Raw genomic sequence first — 19,158 nt, 5'->3', positions numbered from 1 at the left:
CATATTTGAACCTGTCATATGACACATCCCGAATCACCCATAATTGGCTCCAGAATAAGTGATCTGTTATTCCCGGAGAGGTGAGAAATATGTTCACCGACTGTGGACACTGTGGTCTCCAGCTCTCTCCATTCTGACTCTGTCTCCCAGAGATTCAGTCTCTGGATCTTTAGCACACAAATCCTCTGATCTGCCTCTGGTGCCCCCTTCTTAGTGATGTCCTCAAAACTCAGAGTTGTAGCAACATGGGCTAAACTCTCCAGAGGACTGCTGCCTTTTGACTGGTAGTCAAGGCAGGAAAGGGTTGATAATTACGAAAGGGAAGTGTGCTGTCATGATACAAAGACTGAGTGCACAGAGCAACCGCCCACAAACAAAAACAGTATTTCTTCCCTCTCAACGGTTTTAGTTTCTAATGGAGATGAGTGCTGCAGAACCTGCAGACGCTTTTGTGAGCATGCTCAGTACCACAGACAGCCTGCATGAGGTCAAGATGGGTATGTATTTAATGCATAAGTGAACAGAACTACAAGATCAGAGAGGTGTTTGCAAGGGACAGTAATGGACAGGGAAGTCAGGGGAGCTGAACCTCATATCTTTAAGTCTGTCATGGTGAGATTCTGCAGAACCAGAGAATTCAGATAGGAGTTTAGTTACCTAAGAGGCTGTTATATTAGTTATTCTATTGGGGCATATAATACTTAAATAGTTCTTGTGCAAGAGAAATGAACAGTGAATTGCCATACAAAAGCCTGAATCATGATTTTTTTTCTTTGTTCTTGGCTTGCTAGTTTACTCTTTTCCTAGGAATCTGGTAAATTACCTGGTGAATCACACCAAGTCCCTGTGGAACATGCTTGCTCGACAAGTCCCACAGCAAAGGCAAATTCAAACAACAACAATTTGTTTGCAGTGTGTAATGGCAGGAGGTGTCTTGGAAGCTGGGGCTTTTGCTTTACAGAGTCACTGTAATGGAAAAGGATGTAAGGAGGAGGCAGGAGGTCTAGTGTCCAGGCTGACCCCACCCAGGACCATATCCTCTGCATTTTGAGCTGCTAGTAAATTATGGGAAAAGAATATAAAGGGTTTTCTATTTCAGTCTTCAGGAAGAAAGCAAAATTGTGTTTCTTGCATTTTGAAAATGGCCATGCTTCACTATACTCTGCTGTTTTATCTTCTTTTTTCCTTCTTCCTTGTCCCTCCACCTTATTTTTTTTTCATTTATGGAAAGAATATTGGATTTTGAGAAAATAAGACTAATATTTACCAAAATAAAAAATTCATGACAAATGTTATTGCTTATCACTTAAACCAAGTATTATCCTAACTGAAATTTCCTATAATTAAAATAATTATTAACTATTGATACTGCTGTTGTTGCTGCTTTTGATTGCTGCTTATTGATTGAAAGTTTCATACTATATTCCAAGCCGGACTATAGTTCCTGCTTCTTTTCCCAGCAGCATCGACTTTTGAAACCAAATACTTACCCAAAGGGAACATATCTCTTGTGAAAGCAGAGCCCCTGTCCAAAGGGTGGATGTTGTGTAACTGGAGGCATTCTGCAACTTCACTCTTCTGAAGCCATATCTGGGTCTGTGAGTGAACTGTTTTTTGTGTTTTGTTTTTTGTTTTAATATTTTGTTTTGCTTTGCTTTGTTTGTTTTTTCAAGAGAGGGTTTATCGGTGTAGCTCTGGCTGCCCTTAAACTCACTCTGTAGACCAGGATAGCCTCAAGCTCAGAGATCCTCATCTCTGCCTCTGCCTCCCCAGTACTGGAATTGAAGACTTGAGCCACCATCACTAGGTGTACATTTCTGAGTTTTGAAAACATATACCAATAATGTCTCCCTCACAGTGAAAAACAAATCTATAACTCCACCCAAATTTCTCTGAGGCCCATTGCAGATTTTCTCCAGACACTCCCTTCCTCTGTTCCCAAACCATGGCCACCTATGACCTGAAATTCCCTTTTCAGAAGCTGTTCAAGTATAAACAGTTGACCTTAGATTTATGTTCCAAGCACCATTGAACTACAAACAGTTCTGGATTCAGAAATATGAAAGCAACTCAAAGTACAACATTTGTTTTACAGAAGGTTAAAGAAAAGCCAACAGGAAAACAGATGGATTAAATTAACTCAAGCCGAAACAATTTAGTAATGGTTGTAGTGATCAAAAAACAAAACAAAACCACACACATCTCTGTGATCAGATTCTCAAGATAAGTTGCATGACAGACAGCTTGTTTTGTAGTTCCCTGTGGAAGATCTAAGCCTAAAGAAAGACAACACAAGTATCATGGCGGGTGTGGAATGCCAGCAAGAGACAGAATATGCCTTACAGAGAGAGCTGGGTATGGAGATTTTATTTAGAAGGTATTGGGAAGGTTTGGAGGGAGATAGAGAGAAAGAGAGAGGCACAGAGAGAGAGAGACCTGGGGTCAGGGGAAAGAGGAGCAAAAGGAAAGAGGGAGAAAGAGAGAAACAGCAGCCTCTTCAGAATAACAGCAGGTAGAGATAGAGGAAAGAGGCCAAACCCAGTTTGTCTCGGTGGGCAGAAAGAGACAGGGAGTGGGCAGAACTTGTCTCTTAAAGGGACAGGGTACTGTCTGGATTCATCCTACCAGGTGACAGGGCAGACCAGCATAATCATGATTCTAACACCTAAGGAATGCCTTCAATTCCTAACTTGCAGAGAGTTTTTGTTATTTTGGACTAATATTAATTTACTTCATATGATTTTGAAAACTTATTAAAATGCTCCCATATTTCACCCATTAATTATGTCAATGTGTTTTATTGTATACATTTATATGTGTGTTTACTAATTTATTTACTTACTATGTTTTTAAAAAATGATCATTATGTAGTCCAGGTTGGACTCAGACCTCCTTTATATCCAAGGCTGGTCTTGTACCCTTGACTCTCCTGCTTCTACCTCTCTAGCACTGGAAGTGCAGAAGTAGTCCATCTGAGTAAATTTATCCTCTCCCCTGAAAGGTTCTTGAGATTTATTTTCTCATATTTATATTTTTCAGGTAAAAAGCTCCAAGGAAAATGTATCAGAATCATCTCCCCCGTGTCTCCTGCTGGGCTTTACTGCTGCTATGCAGTGATCATCGTCCTCACTACAGCTGTGATTGCACTTTCTGTGGCTCTGTCATTGTCAGGTGAGTGACATCTCCAGATCCTGCAGCATTCTGTCCACATCCACACTGTCAGTCACACTTACTGAGCACTGTGAGCCAGGCACTGTGTGAAGGGCAGGAGAGAGAACACACTGGAAATTCCTGTTCTCTGGGAACTTAGGTTCTAGCAGAAAGATGCAGCAAAGGAACATCACAGGCTGTGATGTGCTCTGGAGGCCAGGCTCTGCATCCCTGGGAAGAGGACATTCAGCAATCTCTAAAGAGATGCAGGAGATATATGTCTACCTTGGGGAACTATTCAAGATAGAGCACAAGAAGAACAATATCCAAAGGAGGAACTTCAAGGAAGTGTTAGTACAGAGAAGAGTAATATGGCCAGGAAGATATAGTACCTCCCTCCCATTACTCATGGTGTTAGTTAAAATGTTCAACTGTATTTTGAATGCATTCATTGAAAGGTTTTTGAGGTGATCAATTTATAGGATTTTAGAACCACACTGTTTTAACAGTGTAATAAAAGTCTTGTACTATTGCCCTCTATGCAGGAGACCTATTTCCCTTTCAGTCTGTTGGCCACCAGGTTGAGAGGATAAAGAATAAAAGGGTCATAGTAAGTTTTTTATATAGTCCATGTGCTGTTGGACAATCGTCTTATACCCTGTCACTTATATTGTATTGTTTTAATAAAACGGTGATTAGCCATTAGCCAGGCAGGAAGTGGAGGCAGGGCAACCAGACAGGAAGTAGAGGTGGGACAACCAGAACAGGAGAATTCTAGGAAGAGGAAAGAGTCAGTCTACAGTCATCACAGAGGAAGCCAGACACAGAGGAATAAGATGAGAATGCCTCACTGATAAGAGGTACTAAGCCACTTAACTAACACAGACAAGAATTATGGGTTACTATAAGATGAAATAACTAGTTAATAAGACACCTGAGCTAATAGGCCAATCAGTTTATAATCAAGGTGCAGCTCTGTGTGTTTATTTGGGATTGAATGGCTGTGGAACCAGGCAGGACAGAAACCTTGGTCAATACCCATGAACACAGATGAACAGAGGCATCTGAAATACAGACTTAAGTGAATCAGCTCAACTTTATTCCAGAGTATAAAGAAAAAATAAGATGGGGGATACTAGGAAAACCCAAATTTGTATTAAGTGACATGCTCCTGTCACAAGGCTTGGTATGTGGCAATAGGGTCTTTAGCAGAGCTCCTAGCACTATTCTTAGCAGGGATCTATATCAAGGGTCAAGTTAATGACGGATCAAGCATCTGGTTTTAAAAACAGGCATCTGGTTTAGAGATAGCTTTCAGATAAGGTCAGGCATCCAGGCCCAGGGACATCATCCAGATAAGGCTAAGTAGAGAGCAAGAAGTTTTGTTTGGGAAGGAGGGAGTTCCATATTGTCAAACTTAGAAAGAGAGGGCTACTTGGCTATGGAAGACTGACTTCTAACCAGCCAGCAATGTTTTCCAACCTTCGAGCAAGCCCTTAGTGCAGCAGGTCCACACTGTAACACTACCTTCCCAATAGTTCTCACTGTTATCTCTATTAGGCTGACTGTTAAAGTAAGTGTCCATACAGAGTGCTTGTTAATCTAGTGACACATATTGTAGTGAACAATGATAAGGCACAAATAGTGATGGTATTGTAGAAATTCATTTGCTAGTCACCCCATTGTCAATGAGAAACAGAGAGATTGGGGCACAGGCTTGAACTGGAATGCCTTTAGATAAAGGACCATCTTCCTAAACAGAGTACTTCTACAGATCAGTTTTGAAACCGCCAATCAAATTCACACCTCATAGCTGAGCTCAGTAGGATATGCTAATGCCTTTTAAATTTTATTTTATTGTTTAAATTTTAGTAAGAAAGTCAGAATATGTCTCAATCAAAAATACTCATGGTTCTTGCCCAAGAAACTGGATTGGATTTGGGAGTAAATGTTTTTATTTTTCGGAAGACATGAGTAACTGGACATTCAGTCAGAACTTCTGCATGGAATTAAAGGCACAGCTAGCTCGATTTGACAACATGGAGGAGCTGGTAAGAAAGGATCAGGAATTGGTTTGTTGGTTTGTTCTGCTGAGTATGTGTTGCCTTGAGATAGTTGATTAAAGATAAAACACGAGGAAGGATCCCACCCTTGCAGGTGGAAACATGGGTAACAAGTGAGTGTGTGCCATTTGTTGATGGTAGCACTCCTGAGTGAAGCCCTGAGACATTCAAGAAACATTTTCTCAGATAGTGCTCATAGTCAGTCTGGAAGGTAGGATATACCACTTTACTGAGATACCTGCTGATGATGAGCAATTTTCTCCAAGCTAGCAAATGCTGCATCCTGAAGTTGACAACTGTTAATAACTGCAAGGGGAAGCTTAACGAGAAACTAACCCAGCCATGAGGAATATGTCATAAAACTTAACTTTAATTCAAATGAGGTACTTAATAATTATGACTATCAACTGAATACACTGAGAACTGAGGGCTATTATGGCTCCAAAGTCTGTGTCCCTCATATACACCCTCTTATCATCTAAAGAGGAAGTTGTGGGGTGGGGACACTCAGTGGTCATCTGAAACAGAGAGACATATATATTTACTTTCCATGTTTTATGACAGAACTTCCTGAGGAGATACAAAGGGACCTTTGACTACTGGATCAGCCTGCACAGAGAGTCACCAGAGCACCCTTGGAGGTGGATGGACAACACAGAATATAACAGCTCGTATGTTTTCAAACTATTTTTCTTCTACTATGATGATTTGTTGTGAAGTGTGTTTGTTGTGTCTATTAGAGAGGAAAGGCTGTGTCATGTGAACCTCACTTTACTGCTGCGGAGGTATATTGGTCTTCTTTTTCAAAACCTTTACTTAGTGTGATTTTCCTCAAAATCTTTAGCATGATAATGGCATCTGGGGTAGCTATTGTCTGTTTCTTCACCAATTTAAATATTTTTGTTGTTGATAAATGCCCTGTGTGGAATGTACACACAACGTCAAAAGGGCGATGAGCACCCTAAAACTTCAGGAAGCCACTGCAGAAGTGCAAGCCTGAGACCCAACAGTCCATTGTGTGCACAGTTGTACCTACTCACTGAAGCAGAGGCTCCAAGGGCATTGGAAACCTCCTGTAAAGTCTTGTAACTAGAGTGCACCAAGACCATTCTTGGGTGTGAGAACAGTTGTTTTTGAATGGAGCCATTATACAGGAATAGTATCACAGACTCAGTCTTGTCCATCATTTAAGCCTTTTCAGAAATTTACTAAGAAGTGGGATTCACCTGGGCAGTGCTGAAACATGCCTTTAATCCCAGCACTAGGGAGGCAGCAGCAGTCAGGTCTCTGTAAGTTCAAGGGCTGCCTGGTCTACAAGAGCTACTTTCAGTCCAGACCTCAACGCTACAGAAAAAACCCTGTCTTGAACACCCTCTTCAAAGAAGTGAGTTTCCTCATATGTGAAATGCTTCAAAACAGAATTGAAAATCAACCTCAATGATGCCACCCATGGCTGTATTTCATTTGAACAAGACAGCAAGCATAAGACAAAACTTTGGAAACACATTCAAAAGTTGGTTCAGCATGGATGAATGTCAAAGTTTCTGTGTTCAAATCAAACCCTAAGAAAATAAAAGACAATAGAAACACAACTAGTGCAGATGATTCTCATGGACTCTTTCTTTGATTCATATTACAAATAAGCAGGGCAGACAGGCAAGATCACACTGAGGAGAGAATGCAGTTCTGGACTCTGCAGATTTACTGTCTTTGGTTTATTTTCAGGGTTCCCATCCGAGGAGTGGAAGACTATGCCTACCTGAACAACAACGGGATCAGCAGTGCCAGGATCTACGCAGACAGGAGATGGATCTGTAGCAAGCCCAACAGCTATATCCTCGAATGCCAAATTCCTTTTGCTTCTTCCTAATCTTTGTCAAAAGATGTTTTGTACCCTGATATCAACAGATGCTGCTCTTTTTCCCATCTTCCAACATTGTTATAAAAAAAAAAAAAACCCTGAATATTTGCTGGCATCACAAATGAAAATCATCTTGGAGAATGGCACATACAGGGGTTTAGAACAACACTGATGCATCTAAAATGGGTGTTGACACTCATGCCTTAAGCCTCAGTACAATCAGTGTTAGTGAACCCCACTTTTATGATATAAGGATTTTTGTGCAGACTGTCATACTTATGAGAATATGGGACCACCAAAATGAGTTCTCCAAAGTGCACTTGCCCTTGGACTTTAATAATGAAAAGCATCAGGTGGCAGTGGTGACATGACCCTTTAATCCCAGGGTCTTGTGAATTTTTTGTTTGTTTGTCGTCGTTTGTTTGTTTTCAAGACAGGGTCTCTCTGTGTAGCTTGGCTACACTGGAACTCACTCTGTACACCAGGCTGGCCTTAAACTTACAGAGATTTGCTTGCCTCTGAATTCCAGGTATGGAATCAAAAGAGTACACCAACACCGTCGGCCATAAATTTTATTTTTAATATGGTCTTTCTGCTTAATCTGAACCTGTAACCCTTTGCAAGAAGCGGTGATCACGGGTGTGTGATAACCACACCATACATTCTGCAGTTCAGTGTTAAACTGCAAATATCTGTTAAATAATACATTGTATTTTTGTTATGTCTATACTTTATTTTCTATTAGATGAATAAAGAAAATTTCATTTTGAAATATCACTTTCTAAGTTACTTCTTCATTTAGCCCTAATAAAAAGTTTTCTTTGTAATCCATTTTCCTTCCTGGATCCTCATAGGAAAGTAGAAAACATTCTCAGGGACTAGCAGTTTGTCCAACACAGGAGTCTTCAAAACAGACCCATGGAATGGACCATGTTGTCAGAATTATGCTTGTAAGACTGGTTAGTTTCAACTAAGTTCCTGACAAAGGAACTATGTGTCTAAAATGGAGATATATTTCTACAAGAAGTTCATTTTATATCATTAAACTGGGTGAAGTTTATCCACAAAAGAAACTGAGTAGGTTTATGACCTTATCTGACCCAATAATCTTGTTCACAATAGACTTGAAAAAAATAAGTCTACTCATACCAACTCCTCAGATTCAGATGAGATAACCCAGGGAAATGACTTGCCAGTATCTTCATGTGACTTATAGTAAACACAGGGTAAGTTTCCTTCCATTGCTCTGTGTAAATAATCTGAAAGGAACAGTAAGTTCTCATGAGCATTGACCCTTCAAAAGATTCCCCCCAAAAGCTGCCAGTGAGCTGTTTAAACTTGTTTCTTATAGACAAGGAAATTTACCACTAGTTAAATGAATATTTTTTTATTGAAAAAAATTTCCGCCTCCTCCCCACCTCCCATTTCCCTCCCCCTTCCCCCACTCCTCTCCCCCTCTCACCACTCCTCTCTCCTCTCCCCCTACCCCCTCTTTTCTCCCCCTCCCTCTACAGTCCGAAGAGCAATCACGGTTCCCTGCCATGTGGGAAGTCCAAGGTCCTCCCACCTCCATCCACGTCTAGGAAGGTGAGCATCCAAATAGGCTAGGCTCCCACACAGCCAGTACATGCAGTAGGATCAAAACCCAGTGCCATGGTCCTTGGCTTCTCATTAGCCCTCGTTGTCCGTCATGTTCAGAGAGTCCGGTTTTATCCCATGCTTTTTCATTCCCAGTCCAGCTGGCCTTGGTGAGCTCCCAATAGATCAGCCCCTCTGTCTCAGTGGGTGAGTGCACCCCTCATGGTCCTGACTTCCTTATTCATGTTCTCCCTCCTTCTGCTCCTCATTTGTACCTTGGGAGCTCAGTCAGGTGCTCCAATGTGAATCTCTTTCTCTATCTCCATCCCTCGCCAGATGAAGTTTCTATGATGATATGCAAGATATTCATCAGTATGGTTATCCTCCTGGATATTGGAAGTAGACAAGATTGCCAGGCAAAAATTGGGAACTTGGGGGTGGGGTGGGATGGGGGTAAGGGGAAATGGGGAGAGAAAAGTGAGAAGGGGAGGATGGGGAGAGCGTGAGGGAATGGGACGGTTGGGATAAAGGAAGGGTGGATATGAGAGCAGGGAAGTCTTAATAAAGGGAGCCATCTTAGGGTTGGCAAGAGACTTGACTCTAGAGGGGCTCCCAGGTGTCCAGGGAGATGTCCCCAGCTAGTTTCTTGGGCATCTGAGGAGAGGGAACCTGAAATAGCCCTATCCTATAACCATACTGATAAATGAATAATTTTAATACCATATAGGAAAAAAATCTTTTTATTTCTTCTTTTTCTTTTTTGAGACAGAGTCTCACTATGTAGAGCAGGCTGGCCCTGAACTCAGAGATCTCCCTGCCTCTTCCTCCTTAGTTGTGTGTTTAAAGGAGTGTGCCACCATGCATGGCTTAGGTTTATATGGACTGAAGACAAAGGTGAGTGGGTAAGAATTTTATTATAGAAACACAAGGAGATGAATTCAAAATCTCATCACTCACATAAAAACCCAAGCAGGGTTCTTCTCACACTTCTGTTATTTCAGGTCTACAGAGGACAAGCCAGGAGGATCCCTAGAGTTTATTGGACATCAGTCTTGTTCAGGGAGAGACAATGTTTCACACAACAAATAAAGAAAAAGTAAATTATGACTATAAAAGCAAATGGTTCAGACACATTATAGGAAGCATCCAAGTAATTTGGGATTTACACCTTCACCTAATTCAGATTCCTCAAATTTATTCTTAAGGTTTTGTGTTCTTTGAGAAATGTCTTCAAATTATTTTGATCCCATTTACACTCTTCCTGATTCCAAAAATCACCTGATCCATCCTTACTCACCCAATTTTGTGTCTTTAAAACAAAAGTAAGCAACAGATCCCTGTGCTGAGATAAGGCCAGGAGAGCACAGCAGAATCTCCTGGAGTGTGAGCTGGAAGGCTGGGTACAGGGCTGCAGAGAGACGATGCTGATTTCCAAGAGGATGACAGAGCAATTTGTAACCATTTCAACGATTGTAAATCTAGTGGAGTAAATATACATTAACCGTAGAACATGAAATTAAGACATTTTAAAGAGGAAACTTTTTATCTCAGGTACACGCTTGGAATTTTATGTGTATGGTTTTAGCAGATGAGAGAGGGTAGTCGAGGTCAAAGAGAGAGGAAAAGACCCCCCCCAAAAAAAATTCAAATAGGCAGGCTTGAAAATAAACTGTTGACAAATAATACTTATCTGAGTTCATTTTGACTGTGATGATGGTTGACCCAAGTTGATCTTTTGAAGCTTTTAAGAACTTTTTTATGAGGCAAAAATGTCAGATAATTCAGTATTATTATTATTATATGTAGTCTGTATGAAATCCATGTTATAGAAAAGGCAAGAGACTCATTTTTCTTGAGTCACAATGGAAGTTTGGAAACCTAAAAATAATTTTGGTTAAAAGCAATTACCAAATTATTTGTTTAGGAGATTGGATGTATATAAATCAGGAAAATGCCTCCATTAAAATCAGAAGTAATTTTGTCTATATTTAAGAAATGACCAGAGAATATAGGATCCTGGCTTATGGCTGAATAGCAAGCATCATTGTTGTATCAGTTTATTTAGAATTTTATTAATGTTAAACTTTAAACTTTTGAAATCTTAATATAACAATATCATAGAAGGGGAAGGAAATCTGCATTATTATGGTTTTATTATTTATTTAGACCTTATTTTCAATTTCCCCAAAAATCATTTGATTAAACCTTTATATTTTTGAAAAACTTTATATCCTAATATATTTTTTATTTAATTAATCAACAGACATGGGCCATAGATTATTGAGAGCAGTCAATGTAGAGTGAGTATCTTTAATCAAAGGAATAGTAAAAAGTTACTTTGAAGCCTGTTTGGTAAGCGCTCCTCTATTTGGAATTTGGTAACAATGTAAATGATTTTTAGATCTAGTATAAGAAATTTAATCTAGATGAAGGTTCTATGGTGATATGCAAGATATTCATCAGTATGGCTATAGTATAGGGCCAGTTCAGGTGCCATCTCCTCAGCTGCTCAAGGAACAAGCTGAGGACATCTCCTTGGACACCTGGGAACCCCTCTAGAATACAGTCTCTTGACAACCCTAAAATGGCTCCCTTAATTAAGATATATACTTCCCTTCTCCCAGATCCACTCTTCCTCCAACCCAACCGTCCCATTCCCCCAAGCTCTCCCCATCCTCCCCTTTATCTCTCCCCATCTCCCCTTACTCCCACCCTACCCCCACCCCTAAGCTCTCAATTTTTGCCTGGCAATCTTGTCTACTTCCAATATCCAGGAGGATAACTACATGTTTTTCTTTGAGTTCATCTTTGTATTTAGCTTCCTAGGATCATGAATTATAGGCTCAATGTCCTTTATATATGGCTAGAATCCACTAATGAGTGAGTACATACCATATTCATCTTTTTGGGTCTGGGTTACCTCACTCAGGATAGTGTTTGGATGGAGATAGAGACAGAGACCCACATTGGAGCATTGGACTGAGCTCACAAGGTCCAAATGAGGAGCAGAAGGAGAGAGAACATGAGCAAGAAAGTCAAGACCGTGAGGGGTGCGCCCATCAACTGTGACGGTGGGGCTGATCTAATGGGAACTCACCAAGGCCAGCTGGGACTGGGACTGATGGAGCATGTGATCAAACTGAACTCTCTGAATGTGACTGACAAGGAAGGCTGACTGAGAAGTCAAGGACAATGGCACTGGGTTTTGATTCTACTGCATGGATTGGCTTTGTGAGAACCTAGTCTGTTTGGATGCTCACCTTCCTAGATGTGGATGGAGGCGGGAGGACCTTGAACTTCCCACAGGGCAGGGAACCCTGACTGCTCTTTGGACTGGAGAGGGAGGGGGAGGGTGAATGGGGAGAGGGAGAAGGAAATGGGAAGAGGGGAGGAGGTGAAAATTTGTAATAATAATAATAATAACAGAAATCAGGAATTCGAATAAAAAGTATGGAATTTTGTTGTAAGGAAAAAAAAGAAATCTAATCTAAATGACCCAAAAGTGTAATTTGAACAAAAAGCCCTTGTGATGGAGGAATTACTTTTATTTAATAAAGAAACTGCCTTGGCCCATTTATAGGCCAGCCCTTAGGTGGGTGGAGTAAACAGACAGAATGCTGGGAGAAAGAAGCCGAGTAGGGAGTCGCCATGATTCTCCCACTCCAGACAGACGCAGGTTAAGATTCTCCCTGGTAAGCCAGCTCGTGGTACTACACAGAATATTAGAAATGGGTTAGATCAATATGTAAGAGCTAGCCAATAAGAGGCCGGAACTAATGGGCCAGGCAGTGTTTAAAAGAATACAGTTTCCGTGTAATTATTTGGGGGCATAAGCTAGCCATGCGGGCGGCTGGGTGCCGGGGATGCAGCCCTGCCGCTCATATTACAACACCCTTGCAGTGAGTAAGAGGCATGAGACAGTTTTGTCTAATAAGGGAAACTTAAACATTTTAAATGCCAGGGGATTAAGTAAGGAATTATGCATATTACTTAGCATACATCAACCTGCATTCCTAATTATCCTCAATAGTTTCAATTTAAGCAAATTTATTCTTAACAGTTTATAAGTTAGTTGTCTTTATAGATCTAGAATTTTATGTTTCATCCCTTTTATATTTAGCCTAAAAATATCAACTTTAAATTAAAGTTCTCTTAGTATTGACATGAAACTCTTTAACCATAAAAAAATATAGTTCATCATGGAATATAATAGGTGTTTTAAAGAAAACAAAATAGCTGTTGTATAAGTGAAAAGAGAAAAGGGTTTATTTCAAACAAGGGTCAGATGAAAATTAGGAAACATAGATAAAGGAAACAGTCAGTCAGCTGCCTGCACATCATAGATGCTGCCAGCTAAACATTCAAGTCACACACATTGACATTTGGTGTGGGAGGCCCTTCTATATATGTGTTTCTTTCATTAATGAATAAAAAACTGCTTTGAGTCTATGGCAAGGAAGAACAGAACTAGGCAGAGAAAGCGAGGCTGTATGCTGGGAGAGAGAATGTGGAGTCACAGAGATGCTCTGTAGCCCCATCAGAGACCAGACACCTAAACTTTAGCCAGTAAGCTGCAACCACGGGGTAATAGCACAGATTAATAGAAATGGGTTAAACTAAGATGTAAGAGTCAATCAAAAGCTAGAGCTAACGGGCCAAGCAGTGATTTAATTAATACAGTTTCGGTGTGATTATTTCGGGTCTAAGATAGCCAGGCAGCCGGGAACCATAAGCCTCCCTTCCTTGCAACAGACATTCAAAAACCAGTCAAAAATCAAGCACACTGGGGCCACATTTCCATTCATATGGACATTTTAACAAGAAAACAGACAAGATTTTTAGATGAAACAGCTCACCGTGGGCCGTAGACTTTTAAAATATGATATGGAGAAGAGAAGGGCAGTAGAAGCAGGAAGTTAAAGAGTTATCAACAGAGAACAGAAGGGAGGGGCAGAGACTGAGGCCAAAATAAAAGCAGAGAGCAAAAATGCAAAGAGTTAATAAACACTTATACAGCAACATTTATCTAGACATCTCCAATCGAACTGAAAAACCATCTAGAATGTTTACAATCTGGAGAAGGTGCCCTTACTCCTATGACTGGGTTTTGGATGCTATAACTGGAATTTCCTGCACTGCCCCAAGACTTTGTAAACAGACCAGGAGCTCTGGTCGCCTCATCCATAAAGAAATAAAGAGGGAGAGACAGATTTTTAGTGCAGGATAGAAGAAACAGCCTGGAAAATAGTTTATGAATAGTGCAGAATCACCATTTGAATTTGTCAGTCAACTCAAAAAGTTTGATAGCCTGAAGAAGCAGGTGTTGTCTGTCTCCCAGTCAATGAAGCCAGTTTTGAAATTTAAGCAAGGAACTGACAGAGCTCCAAACTCCAAGCTGAAGGACAAGATAACTCTTTAGCTTCCAGTGAGGCAAAGCAATGAAAACTGTAGCAGGCAGGGATCCTAGATCCTAGCTGCTGGCCCCTGGAAAGTTGGGGGATAGCTTAGGAACCTTTATCAACCCTTGTTGGCTTCCTCAGGATGCCAAGAAAGATGCTAAAAAAAAAATTAGGCTTCATAGAGGAAGCCAGATAAAAGTATAGTATCTTGAAGGAAGAGAGAGTAAGTCTGTAAGTCTTCGGTGTCTGTCATTATTTGGTTTTTAGGCTTACTGGGTTTTTTATTAGTACTTCTTTTGAGCTGTAAATCTAAACAATTAATTGATGTATTGTAGATTTTGTTTGACCCATAGTAAGAGAAAAAATTATATAAAGAGAACATTTGGTGAGGGTTGGAAGGCACAACTACTCACAGTTAACAAGGCATTAGTTGTTGGCAGAGGCTGCTGGCTCATTTCCTGATCACTTACCCAAAATAATTACTCAGAAACTATATTATTTGCAATACTATTTGCTAATAGCTTAAGTGTATTGCTAGCTAGCTCTTATATCCAAAAATAACTTATTGCCATTAATCTGTGCATCACCACAAGGTTGTGGCCGATGGATAAAATTTCAGTGGGCTCCAGTGGAGGTGTCTATCTCTGCCTGGCTCTACATGGCTTCTCTCTGACTCTGCCTACTCTCTCTCTCTCTCTCTCTCTCTCTCTCTCTCTCTATATATATATATATATATATATATATATATATATATATATATTTCAGTCTGACTTTACTCTGTTATGGAATTGGCTGAAAGCAGCTTTGTTATTAACCAATGGCAATAAACATATTCACAGCAACATATCACCTCCCACATCAATTAGTGTCCTTGTACTTGTATCATTCTACCAGTGAGGACTCTCTGAGAAACTGTCTATTTCAGAAGGGACCTCCTGGGGTTGCCCTCCAAAAAACTAGGGAAATGTCTCTTGTCATCATTCTAGGGTGCTCAGGACCCCAAGTCTGCAGAATCCAGACAATTAGGGCTTGTCTGTGGTTGCCAAATTAGAGAAATGTCTCTCTCAAACATTTCTCAGGGGTTTTATCTTCAGAGAACACCTCTGCCAAGAGCTATCTCTCTTCCTGGATAATCTTGGAAATTCCTTTCAAATCCCCTATGTTCTAGTACCCAGATACTACGTAAACTTGGAGATCCCATGATATAAGATCCAACAAATCCAGATAGATCTCAAAAAATGTAAGGAACAGTTCTGATACCTCCAGCAGATGAATGATTAGCAATCAAATATAAAATTAGAGACCCTCCCCACTTTTTTGTTTTATTTTTCGAGAAAGGGTTTCTCTGTAGCTTCAGAGCCTGTCTTGGAACTAGCTCTTATAGAACAGGATGGCCTCATACTCACAGAGATCTGCATGCCTCTGGCCGCTGAGTGCTGGGATTAAAGGCATGTGCCACCACTGCCTGGCCCAGATACTGCCTTTCTTAACACCCCTTATCTCCTTTTTAAAAATATTAATTAAGAAAATTTAATTATAACCCTGACTTATAAACTTCTTGTTGAGATTCTTCAATAGCAGATTCAAAAGATTTCTACCCAGTCTTTTAAACAGTTGCTATTACAGGATTATAAGCCCCTGGTTATAGAACCAGAAGCCTGTGAAACCCAAATATGCCCTGATAGTCCAGGTTAAGTTTGCCCCAAGAACTTTGATGCCCCCAATCAGCAGGAAGTATTCAAATAATGGTTTCTCTTTTCCTGACCTGATTGTTTATCAAAGGTAAACAAAAAAAGGAGGGAGTATGTAGGGTATGTAAGAAACCATGGAGTTGGCTTGGCCTAGCTGTCTTGAGAGTCATTTGTCATAGGTTTTTCAGGTTTGAGTCCATGACTCCTGGCGCACAATGTGCCTTCTAGTTTCTAAGAGACAAATGGACTCTCTCAGACAGTAAAGTGTTCAGGCAGCTTTTTGTTTCTCTGTATGTTTTCTTAGTAGTCAAGGAAGCACAAAGACTTGATAGGACAACTGATATTAGATATTAACTGTTAGTAGTTAATAGCATATAATATGCAAACTTCATTGTATCCTGGCAACTACAATTGTATTGATCATGGAAACTACTATTATATTTTTGCCTTAGTTAGGGTTTCTATTGCTGTCAAAAAACACTATGGCCAAGAGAAATCTTATGAAGGAAAACATTCAATTGAGACGGTGGCTTACAGTTTCAGAGGTTTAGTCCATTGTCATTATGGTTCTACATGCAGGTGTACAGGCAGACATGGTGCTGGAGCTGAGAGTCCTACATCTTGATTAATTGAAAACAGAAAGTGAATTGAGACACTGGGCATGGTTTGAGCATATATTCCAACTCAAATCCCACTGCCACAGGGACATGATTCTTCCAAGAAGGCCACACATAATCCAACAAAGCTATGCTTCCAAATAGTGCCCCTTTGGGGGCCATTTTCTTTCAAACCACAAGTAGCAAGGATAACCCCAAAGGACCCCATTTCTTTATGGGGAAGAGGAGGGTGATTGTAACTTGGAGGAGAGAGATGGAAAATGTTTCTGCACCCATATCAGCCTCTCTGTAGACTCAGCAATCCAAGTCAGACCAAATAAAACTGAATTTTAAGAAGCCCAGGTTTAATGAATACAACACTCCTCTAGCCCCACAAAGAGGACATGGAAAAGGAAGTCTGGAAAACCACACATCTGTTTTCTGGGGGCAGCTGTAATACCCTGTGGGAGTGGTACTGAGCATCTCTTGGGGAGGAGATCATCATTTGACAGGATTTCTGGGATGTAGCATGATTTGGACAGAAATGGGGAAGGGAGCTTGTAGTGGAATTTCTATCTGAATGTTCCATTCTCTTTGGGTATGTGAAGGGGTGGAGCTTCCAACAGAACATCTCACAAGCTTTGGGTATTTGGATGTCAGTTGAAGTCTGGCTGCTTTCTGTGAGCATGGAAAGATGTAGAGAAGGGAAGTCAGGAGGTGTGAGTGGAGGAGCATCCAGTTAACAGTCATCCTGGAGACCTCGGGCATTTGTTTCATGAGGAAGCAGAAAAGGCAAGCAGGTAAAAAGTAAAAATATATTATTAACACCTGTCCTAGTTGTACTGACAAAGATGAATGTTCCAGGAAGAAGAACAGATAGATCCTTCATTGGGACATCTTGAAAAATTAGAGGGTAGAGGATCCCAGCTGATGAACAGACCAAGTATCCTTAATAGGTGCCCACTTGAGCCCAGAAAGGTGGTACCAATGATGAAGTCCCAGAAGCTGGTACAGGTGCTGGCATTCTCTGGAGGGCCCTGTGCAAGTTGGCCTTGGCATGAGACTAGCAGGAAGGGTGGGCCTGTGCAAGAAGTGCAGCTGTCTGTAAAACAACTGAAACAAATTTATATCTTTGTTTCATAGCAAAATGCTATGGTTTTAGGTTTAAAGGCATGAGTATTTTAGAAGACAGTCAGAGGAAATTTAAGACTCTGAATCTCTGAAGTTATATCTGAAACCTGCTAATCCTGTACTTGAAGCCTATGAAAGAGGCATATCTGTCTTTACTTTTAGCAGGAAACTTAACTAATAAACAAATGAGCTACCAGCACTCTAGTCACTAAATACCATCAGACATTTAATGAGAGGGATAAATAAATGAGTAGACGTGAGACAGCTTTTCAGCTACATGGGCAACCTAAAGTATCTCCATGGTCTTTGGCAAAAACAATTCTCAGAAGCAGTATTTTCCTTTAGCTACTAATGTTTGTGAAGAACAGCTATTTGGGCAGATCACCTTACCTGTCTTGGCAGGATAAGATGATCAACTCCCTGATTGTTGTCTAGTCTAGGAAGGGTCCAGGCAGCTAATGAGGTAAAAGATAATTATTGATATGTGGTTGGATTTACCACATCCAAATCAAACCTCCAGGAGGAAGTTCTTCTGTGGCCTTGCATCTTCTTGGAGAAGCCACAGAATGCAGCGGGGGCTGGCATGTCTCTCTAATATAAGAAGCTTTTTAATTAACTGCCATACTGTCAGATCTCTAAAGGTGCTTGAGAATTAGGGTGACATTACTTGTCAGGTATATCTAAATTAGACATATAAATTAATTTGGAAATATAGTTTCCCCAATCAGTTATAGCAATTAAAGCTTACCAATATTAGTAGAGGCAAGAAGATTAGAAGGAGTATTCAAGTGCCTAGATTTTTAGTGATCCTGAGACCTAGAGCATAATCCTAATCTGTAGAAGGCAAAATCAAGTTTTAACATTGTAAACAATTTAGTGGTTTAAATTAAGGGGTTTACTCTTAAATTAGAAAATCTGGGAGCAGGAGTGCAAAATGTGGAGAGTGACTAGGAGGTGGGTTGCAGCACGTGAGTAAGGAAAAGGAATTTGGCTTTCTACCTTTGTTGGGGGAGAAGATGGGTATGGGGAGGACTGGATTTTGGACTACTGGATAGAACATGTAGCCCTGTAGGAGGGGGTTAGAAAGGCAGGGTGCTGTGGAAGCACCTTCAGCCAATAGCCTTTAAGATACCAGCCCACTTGGGCATGGTCTCTGATACTCTAAGTGCAGTTGTAAAGCACATGCCCACTCTCTTGCTTCCAGCTCCCACTTCCAGCTGCTAGACTCTGTTCCTGTTCATGCAGAGGACTGTTATCTAGGACAGTAATCTGTAAGATTTTTCCCTTAAATAAATAACCCTTTTATTATGTATAGTTCTGATCTGGTATGGGATCATTTTGTAACTCCCCTCATGATTTTGTGCCCACGGTTTGGTTTTAGAAACCCAGGCTCTGCTGCATGTCACTGGGCTTGGACAAAGCCCTGCTCAGCCCGCCTTAGTCACGGCCTGTACGCGGAGCCAAAAGTTCATTATGATATATAATTATTGTGCAGTGGCAGCTTTTCTTGCTAAAGATCAGCCGCGGTTCTTCATATTATCTCATTACATGCCTCAGAGCAGCTTCCAGTACCTGTGTGCTTGCCCTGGTGACTGTTCACCACTGCCACGCACCATGTGAAAACTCAGATGGGATACAGGCTTTCCTGGGTCCCTTCTGTTATTCGTTATCCCTGTGCTCCTGCGACTG

The 19,158-nt window shown here is 40.7% G+C and overlaps 1 protein-coding gene across 1 annotated transcript; it reads left to right on the top strand.

The window, feature by feature from the left end:
* The first annotated feature begins 388 nt into the window (after positions 1 to 388).
* Positions 389 to 7,481, top strand: LOC130878427 (C-type lectin domain family 2 member D11-like). Its single transcript, XM_057776396.1, has 5 exons — positions 389 to 497; positions 3,040 to 3,171; positions 5,023 to 5,201; positions 5,778 to 5,884; positions 6,939 to 7,481. Exons 1-5 carry the CDS (start codon positions 416 to 418, stop codon positions 7,081 to 7,083), a joined length of 645 nt encoding a protein of 214 aa, XP_057632379.1. The 5' UTR covers positions 389 to 415; the 3' UTR covers positions 7,084 to 7,481.
* Positions 7,482 to 19,158: the final 11,677 nt, after the last annotated feature.

Source organism: Chionomys nivalis, chromosome 1 (genome assembly GCF_950005125.1).
Source record: "Chionomys nivalis chromosome 1, mChiNiv1.1, whole genome shotgun sequence".
Lineage (NCBI taxonomy): Eukaryota > Metazoa > Chordata > Mammalia > Rodentia > Cricetidae > Chionomys > Chionomys nivalis.
The sequence above is the reverse complement of the archived record's forward strand: the minus strand, read 5'-3'. Positions and strand labels throughout refer to the sequence as shown.